Here is an 8,480-nt window from a genome sequence, read left to right as displayed (position 1 = left end):
CCACATATATTAGGTATTAAATAATTAATAAATTTTAATATAATATCATTAAAGTTTTTTTTTAAATTATAAAAAATCTCTAATTTAAATAAAAAAAAATGTTTTTCACAATTTTAAAAAAATGCACACATAATCTCATATGTGGGTGAAGGCTTTTGTCACAATTTGATTAAAATACAGAAGCTTAGAAGCATAGGATACATAAAGCATAATTCTGGTTAGCTCCATATGCCAAAAATTGTAGCAATAAGTAAGCATGCGTTATAACAACATTCATTTTAACATACAGAAACTACAAGCCCCCAGAACTGTTATATCCAACTATTAAGGACAGATATAGGACCAGCTCCTTACTACAGAGTATATACCTGCCACTTCAAAACGATAAACAATAATAAATTTGAAGGCATATATATTGATGGAAATCAAAAGAGAAAAAGAAAATGCAAAGTAAGAAATGCTAGAATATGGAATGCACATTAATATGAAGGCACATCTGTTCTTTTAAGTTCTTGCTCAATTCGTCATGAAAAAGACTAGTGAACAAGACTAAGAAAGATATTGATATTGCACCATGCTCGTATAGCCTGAATTATACACATAACAGACTAAGAATTTTGGTGCCTACATTTACTCCAACATCCCTACGTTAGCAAGATAACCTTCGATAAAAAGAAGCATTCTAAATATCCCTCCGGCAACCAACCTTAAGAATCACCTCCACCTTGCCAATGCCGCCCTCTAGAACATAGCCAGAATAAAGAAGGAAACCAAAAGCAAATACTGTTAAAATCACTCAAAGGGCCAGGCTACCCGCATTCATAGATAGACTTCAAAAAATGTTAAGCATTATGTAGCCACCGGGAATACTCAATGAAGAGCACAATCACCACAAATCATCTATCAAAAAAGCAAATTTCGAGCCTCGTTTGAATGAGAATTACAAAACAGAAGGCAAATAACAGTCATGATAAATTTATGAGATAAACAATACCCAATTTAGGCTCCTTTACAACTACTAGACGGGCCTGATGAAAAAAAAGAAAACTGTACAGCAGTACAAAATGACAACTTTGAAAACCAAATTTTAGGGAACATTGAAACGAGAGGCAATTTAATCAGAGAACTTTGAAGACCATATTCCACATGAAATTCGGCCATTAAGAATCTCATCATTTTTCTTTGCCTCTCACATAAGCCTAACCATGTTGATAGTCATAGTGCCATTAAGAATCTCAATTTAATCATTTTTCCTTGCCTCTCACATAAGCCTAACCACATAATACCATATTGATAGTGCCTCTCACATAAGCCTAACCATTTGTAATACAGCAAAAGCCTATTCTTTAATATAACAGCTAATTTTGCTTAAACCAAAAAAAAAAAGGCACCCATTTTAGAACAATCATAAAGCTAACTACCATACACTAGAAATTCTTAAAAACCCAATTGAAAAATTCAGATCTAAGCAAATGCAATCAACAAAGCAAAGCAATCAGAGAACTTTGAAGACCAATACGACGAGATGCGATTCCACACCTAAATTCAGATTCAAAAGAAATCATCATTTTCGCTTTGCCTCTCAAAACTTTTGAACACAGAAAGACCAAATCCGATTCCGAAAACATTTGAAAAAGAATAAAGTTCCTTTTTCTTTTAAGGCAAAACATATTCTCTGCGCAAGATTACAAAGCTCAAATAAACAGCACAGGAATTAAGAGATTTGCCTCCAAAATTTTTGTTTAATATCGCACCTTATAATACCTTTATCTCGTCGATTCCTTGAAACTCTGCAACTTGAAGATTCAAGGGGCTAGTTGGTGCATTTGTAATAACGAAAGAAAGATATCTACTAATCTCTTGCTATTGCATTCATTCTCTTACCTAAAACTGAGAGAATTCTTGCTTTCAAGAAACTGATATGCTATAGAGCATAGAGTTTCATCTGCAAATTCGGAGACTTTTAATATTCTTTTTTTACCGCAATCATTTTTCCATTGTGGCTTATGATGCTTTTATAGTGCGTTCGTTCAATTCGGGATTAGGGTTTTAAATAATTGTCATGGAGGTGATAAAAATCGGCCACGTGTGCTGAGGGTGGAGGCGCTGAACTTGGTTGTGAACACGACGTCGTTTAATTTAAGGTGGTTCAAGGATCTTCACGTCTGATCGCTTCTGTTTAATTAATGCTCTAGCCAAGAGTAATTGATAGAAAAAGCATCAATATCAAGTTTTCATTCCCCAAACATTTAGAAAAAGGAAAAAAAAATTTCAAAGAATTGATAATGAATAGCGTCTCATTACAAAGATTCACATTTTGCCATGGATGGCACTGATAAGAAAAGAAAAGGGAAGAAAAAAGAACAATTATATTCAACTATGACACACAGACACAGTTACAACAAACTATTACAACATGTAATACAGTGGGAGCTGCTAGAATGTGGTCTTTATGGTCATAATTTCACTATGAAAGTCAGCCATCAGAAGTTCTCAAATGGGACATATTTCTTCTTGTGTAACAAGTACATGACCATCACTGCAATTACTGCAACAAGAATTGCTTTGAAATTAAGCAACCTGTTAGTTTGCCCTGCCAGCTTTGTCCTCTTCACTTGAAGCTTTGAAACCAAGTCAGAACTTTCATGTGCGGGATGAGAACTCCCCACTTCAATCTCATGCGGACTTGCATCTTCAAATACCTTATCCACCTGATTCATTGATACAGAGAATATATGGAATGCACTTCTAGAGCGAAAACCCACAGTAATAAAAGCAGTAGTACAAAAAAATTATAACTAGAAAATCTTTGTTTTCAAGAGAAACTGTTTAAAACACACTCAGAGAGCAGAGATCACCATTATCGGATAAAAGAATTAATAAAAGAAGAACAGAAAAGATCCTAAAAGGTACCTGCCTGAGAACTTTTAGATAACATCGCTTCCTCAGAAGCTTTTCCAAGAGTTTCATTAGATAAGTTGCTTTCGGAAAAGAGAACCTTTTTATCAACATCTCCATCTTTGCATACATTTATAGGAGCATTGCTTTTGGCATTTCTTAATTTTTCCACCAATATTTTGTTCTCCCTCATCAAAGAAAATAGCTGCAAAAAACATGTTATGGCCGCACAATTGGAGATGAATGTTCTAGTCCTACAAGTCTGCTATAGATGACAACATAAATTTGCATAATCTTTACCTTAAGGAACTGAAAAAAGGGGACAAAAAAAGAAAAAAAGAAATTAAGCAAACAATGAATGTCAGTGGATATCTCATGGAAAATCGGTGGTCCAAATTTGTTTTGAATACTTTTAATGATCAATTACCTAAGGCCAGTAGCACCAATGACAGGAGCCATCACATTGGTAGTACAAGCTTTAGGGTTTTACATGCTGCCTTCTATGTCTATGTTGTAGACTTGAACAAAATATTATAAGAGAGGCATAAAACATTTCTAGTTTCAGCAGAAATCCAAATGCACTATCAAGTTCCTCCAATCAATTTGAGAGCAAAAGATGAATAAGCACTTTAAAGTTACAGGTTCAGTATGAATGCTTGTAGCAAATATGCAACTGAGTTAATACCTGATTCTGGATGCGCTTCCTTTCTCTGCTTAGTTCCCTTAGTGTATCCATGATAAGCCTGGTCCTCAGATTGATTTCTTTTGCATTTGCTGCGTTTGAGCTGTTAACTTGATTCAAAGAAGCCTCTAAGCCTTTCTCTCTAGACCTTAAGAAACTTATTTCTTTACTAAGTTCCATATTTGTTTCAGATAATATCATGCAATGCTCCTCTGCACTCTCAGTCTTACTTTCAGCTTTGGATACTTTCGATTTTAGATCTTCAATCAACGTTTCCATATCCCATATTGCAGAATATAGCATATTTTGTTGCTCCTGACTTACTTCAGATGATATCTTTGAATGCTGTAGTTGGATTTCCAATTCCCTTACCTGCTTCTCAAGCAAGCTCACCTTTTCGCTATTACTATCTCTGTGACTTTTAAGAAAATTAATTTCTTCTGTGAGTTCCAAATTTGTATCTGTTATTTGTGTAACTTTAGCCTCTGCAGTTTCAGCCCTACTTTCTGCTTCAAAGATGTTTTCTTTCAAAGACTCGGCTATAATTTCCATCTCACTAAGTTGTTCATGAATTTCTTCATTCAAAGCATTTGAATGCTTTAGACGTAATTCAGATCTTTTCAGCTGTTCCTCTAGTGACTTTACTTTTTCCATCAAAGGGGGCACTTCTGAGCTTTTGGTTACATGTTCTGCAATGCTACTCTCAAGCTTCCTCAATGCAGTATCTTTGGCATCTAGCTGTCTTCTGCAATATAGGAGTTCAGATTTTAATTCAGCTTCTCGTTGGAGTGAACCATTCACATTAAATTGAACAATCTGAAGTCGACCAACCAATTCCTTTGCAATCCCCATGAGCACCTCAGCAGAATTTTCTGCCTCTAAAAACCTTCCCCAAACCACTTCTGCAGCTTCCTCCATGCGAAATGTTACTTGTTCTGTGTAGTGTAGCTTTAATTTCAGCTGTTCTTCATTCTTGCTTAGTTCAGACAATTTCTTCTCAAGATCTAGTTCTCGTGCAAGAGACTTCTCCAACATTCTTAGTATATTTCTTTTTGGTTCAGCTGTCTGCCTTTTTGAATTTGCATCAACATTTGACAGTTGACCATTGGCTGAAAACCTCATGGACTTATCCTCTTTCCCTGTCAATGTGGAAGTCTCCAACATGTGAATAATGATAAAGTAGAGACTTCTTAAATATCTGCTTTGAAATCAATAAATTTAACTTACAGTTCTCAATTCTGAAAGCTGTAGAGGCCCTCTGCAACTTGACTGACTGCAACTTCACCTCTACAAACTTCTCTCGAGTTTTCTTCAATGATTCCTCAGAATCATGCAATTTCTCTTCCATGCTTCTGACTAGTTCTGTTGAGTGTCTGCATGAAAATATTTTATGACGAGCATCAACAATATCTGCTTGGATATTATCCATGAAATTCTCCACCTCTCTAACCTCAGAATCCAAAATAACAGATAGAAGATCAAACACCAGTGCCTTCTCAGCAGATGTTGCTGAGATATAGCTATTTTCTGCGGCAATTACCTCAAGATCAATATCCCAAGCCAATAGATGAATTACAAGGACGTGCAAATATACCAATTTCTCAGAAGAATATGCCAGGTCCAAGGCTGTTCTGGTTAAAATTTCCATGACATTTTCTATATCCCTCATGCCTCCCCCTTGGAATGAGTTTCCTTCATGTCTTTTGTCAGATTCTGGATTGTCAGCGTATGTATTGTCAATAAAGTAGTCATCCATTCCTATTGCTCAATTCCTTAATCTTGAAAACCTGGGGGAAGGAATGCAGAAAATTAAGAATTAATAAGCTTTTTATTAGGTCTTCCATAAGTTAAAATTCTGCTACTGACTGCAGAAGGAGAGAGAGGAAGGGGAAGGATTAATCAAAACATCGAATGATAGCATAATCATGTAATCCAAATAAATTCAAAACATTGCTATGGGCAGATTCAATTATTTTTACTTCATCCAAAATAGCAGGCAATAGTCACAATTCACCAGAATTAAACAGCAGAAAACCAATACCATCAGACTTCCTGCACAGCGTCACAGAACCAATGCAGACCACCAGAAAAATGGTTGACCACATTGCCATGCAGTGGCAGAATGGATGAGCACATGCAGCTTTCCCTCTTTCCCCAATAATAATAATAATATTTAATGATTCCAACTTGAGCTAGTATGTTATACACTCTTTATACACTCATTTACCAATGGCTGAAATGTCATGGCAAGGCATTCAGACCAACACAAATCTGTTCCCCACTTCCGAAAAAGATGAAAAACAGGAATGAAAGTAACATCCCAATAATAGAAATCCCATTTACAAGAATAAAAAATTTTTACATGGAAAACAAACTTGAAAATGCTTTGCAGTACTTTTTTACCCCCTCATTGCCTCAGCCTCCCCCTTCATTTTGGACTTTGAACGAAAAAAAAAAATCTCAACCAGCAAACCAGCATCTGAATTACACGAAGCTCACTTAACTCCCTCTTATGTTTCACGTTCCTGGTAGAGTTCACACACAATCTGCAATCTATGAAGTCCAACTCTAGATGATGAAAAGATTCTCAGATTTCCAATCCACATAATCCAACCACATTCACCTCAAACATAATCATGAAAACTCCTTAATTCCTACATTTGCAAAACTGCAATAAACAAGTCCTGATTTTTCCAGTTGCCAACTACCATTTAATCACATTTAAAAGCTTAATTGTTTGATATTCGGTTCATCGAGTGGATCTCCAGAGGCATTGACTAAGTATTTTGAAATGAATTTGAGCCACATTAATGCATTCCCCTTTTATCACCACAGGACCACAAACGAACAACCAACTCTAGAACTGATGAGCTATGCTAGAATCTCTGGCAATCTCAAAAATTCATTAAAACATAACAATTAAGTAAACCGAATCCTTGAGTTAAAATTAAATACTACAGACTCGATCTAACTAAGTCCAAAAGATTCACATTTCATCAATAAGCCACTTACCCACATATCAAAAAAATAAATAAATAAACAAACAATGAACATATGGTGAAGAATTCAGCTCCAGACTGCAGTGTATAGCAGAGAGCCCTGAAAAAGTAAGAAGTATAAACATGGAAAGAGAATCAGTGAATTGGGTGTACTAAAACAAATTACGTACCTGAGAGAAATCCTTGATGGATATTGCCAAGTTTTAAAGAAGGAAGAGAAATCAAAGATGATCCAGTTCCAGCAGACAATTGAAAGATGCTGTCTTTAACTACCCCTCATTTCATTCATAAAACCGTTGATTTACTGTGATCTGTGTTTTTGCATTAAGGATTAACTGATTAAGTCTAAAATGAGCCGAGGTTGTACTGGCTGGTCAACCGTCAACGTCAATAGTTAGCCCTCAGGCAGCCGTCCGTGCTGACAAATTCAATGAAAGGCCCAGGGTGGCGCACGTTAGCCAACCGCAGAAATGTGGTTGAATTATTGAGGAAGTAACGCTCCTGTCAAAGATAAGCCAGCATAAGCATACAAAGTGTCACGTTCCTGACCCTTTTTTTTTTTTTTTAAATGTCTTTGTTTAGCTCTCATTAAAATTTCAATCGAAAATTTAACACCCTATAAAAATTATTTTAGTATTATTAAATTATAATTTTAATAATATATTTTAAACTTATAAAAATATATATTAAATTATATTATTAAAATAAAAAATAAATAATTTACAGAACGCACAAATCGACCAGTGGAACATGAAAATGAAAAACCATTCATGTATTTCTCAAAAAGAATTGGAATTCTACTCTTTTAATCCAATCATTGTCCTTTTTTTAAATCCAAGTTTCTTTATTTTTAGAATAATATAATAATCCAATCTCTGAGCAGGCCCTGCCTTGCATTTTAGCAGGAGTCAATTGGTTTGTTATCTACACTGGGCTTATGCAGCTTTTGGCCTTTTAAATGAAATCTCAATTACCAGATGCAATTTTGTTTGGACCTGCCATTGTGGGCCTTTTATGAAATTTCAAGCATGAGGTGGATATCTTACAAAGCAAAAACTATATCTTATTATTTCTATTTTATATAAAATGATAATTCAGACTTTATTTATTTTGTGAAAATTTAATTTTATATATATAAATTATTTTTAAAAAATATTTTTTATTATTTAATTATAAATATTTATGTCATATATGTATAAATATTTATACGTTTTAATAAAATTATCAAAATTTAAAAAATATTTTTTCTATTTAATTAGTAAAATATTTTTTATTAATCTCAAATACTAAAAATATGAAAAATATTTTCTATAATATAAATAGTCTAAATAAATGAAATGTATGTAGATAATAATAAATTTCATAAATTATATCTATCTACTAACTATTTAATTTTATCTCTTTATTTTCAAAATAATTATATTTCATAAATTTAATAATTATATTTATATATATGTCTTTCTTTAATTGAATTATTATTCTATATAAATTTATCTATATAAAATCACAACGATATAATAAGTTAATATAGAATTTTACTAGTAATAAAATTTTATTTTAATTAATAACAAATCTTAGAATTTTATAATTGAGATTTTTTTTTTCCAAATTAAAATGTACATGATATAATTTCATCCATTAAATTAAAAATAAATAATTTTGATTTTATTTTTTTTAAATAAAATCCCAACCATAAATGAATTGAGGACGTTGGGGTGGGGGGGAGAAGGAGATCATCCAAATATGATAGGTCATACGTCTATGAATTAGAGAGGATCAAATCATCATGAAGTTTTGAATTTGTAACAATAAAAATAAATAAAATTTAATAAATTCTTGTTAAAAAAAATGGCAATCATCATTTGGCAATAATAATAAGGGGCTTTGAAAGTGGGACAGGT

At 33.3% G+C, this 8,480-nt stretch overlaps 1 protein-coding gene, 1 long non-coding RNA gene and 2 other non-coding genes across 9 annotated transcripts; all 4 read right to left on the bottom strand.

Annotated features, from left to right (window-relative positions):
* Positions 1 to 458: 458 nt before the first annotated feature.
* On the bottom strand, positions 459 to 2,018 carry LOC110647654 (uncharacterized). 3 transcript variants are annotated; one of them, XR_002493423.2, is made up of 2 exons: positions 1,755 to 2,018; positions 459 to 900 (listed from the first exon to the last, which is right to left on the bottom strand). It is a non-coding gene; the product is annotated as an uncharacterized LOC110647654 (long non-coding RNA). The 3 variants fall into 3 exon arrangements; XR_002493424.2 differs by having other exon boundaries at positions 459 to 741; XR_002493425.2 differs by having other exon boundaries at positions 1,765 to 2,018.
* Positions 1,117 to 1,182, bottom strand: LOC131175745 (small nucleolar RNA R160). Its single transcript, XR_009145934.1, has one exon. It is a non-coding gene; the product is annotated as a small nucleolar RNA R160 (small nucleolar RNA).
* LOC131175744 (small nucleolar RNA R160) lies at positions 1,491 to 1,575 on the bottom strand. The gene has a single exon (XR_009145933.1). It is a non-coding gene; the product is annotated as a small nucleolar RNA R160 (small nucleolar RNA).
* Positions 2,019 to 2,248: 230 nt separating the features above from the next.
* Positions 2,249 to 7,057, bottom strand: LOC110647647 (WPP domain-interacting tail-anchored protein 2). Of its 4 annotated transcripts, none has more exons than XM_021801585.2 (5): positions 6,750 to 7,057; positions 4,808 to 5,367; positions 3,584 to 4,719; positions 2,918 to 3,103; positions 2,249 to 2,711 (listed from the first exon to the last, which is right to left on the bottom strand). In XM_021801585.2, the coding sequence occupies exons 2-5, from the start codon at positions 5,334 to 5,336 to the stop codon at positions 2,484 to 2,486; spliced, it is 2,079 nt and encodes a 692-aa protein (XP_021657277.1). In that variant the 5' UTR covers positions 5,337 to 5,367; positions 6,750 to 7,057; the 3' UTR covers positions 2,249 to 2,483. The 4 variants fall into 4 exon arrangements, with proteins under 4 accessions (XP_021657277.1, XP_021657279.1, XP_057995295.1 ...); XM_021801587.2 differs by having other exon boundaries at positions 2,914 to 3,103; positions 6,750 to 7,056; XM_058139312.1 differs by having other exon boundaries at positions 2,914 to 3,103; positions 6,593 to 6,751.
* Positions 7,058 to 8,480: the final 1,423 nt, after the last annotated feature.

Source organism: Hevea brasiliensis, chromosome 17, assembly GCF_030052815.1.
Source record: "Hevea brasiliensis isolate MT/VB/25A 57/8 chromosome 17, ASM3005281v1, whole genome shotgun sequence".
Lineage (NCBI taxonomy): Eukaryota > Viridiplantae > Streptophyta > Magnoliopsida > Malpighiales > Euphorbiaceae > Hevea > Hevea brasiliensis.
Note: the sequence above shows the minus strand (reverse complement) of the source record. Positions and strands in the feature narration are given on the sequence as shown.

What these genes read in the sequence shown, in the direction of transcription:
- LOC110647647 (XM_021801585.2), bottom strand. Translation starts at nt 5,336, where the DNA reads ATGGATGACTACTTTATTGACAATACATACGCTGACAATCCAGAATCT. An exon ending in GGAAGCGCATCCAGAATCAG is followed by an intron (nt 3,104 to 3,583) that starts GTATTAACTCAG and finishes TGTTTTTTGCAG; the next exon opens with CTATTTTCTTTGATGAGGGA. An exon ending in TGTTATCTAAAAGTTCTCAG is followed by an intron (nt 2,712 to 2,917) that starts GCAGGTACCTTT and finishes TCAATGAATCAG; the next exon opens with GTGGATAAGGTATTTGAAGA.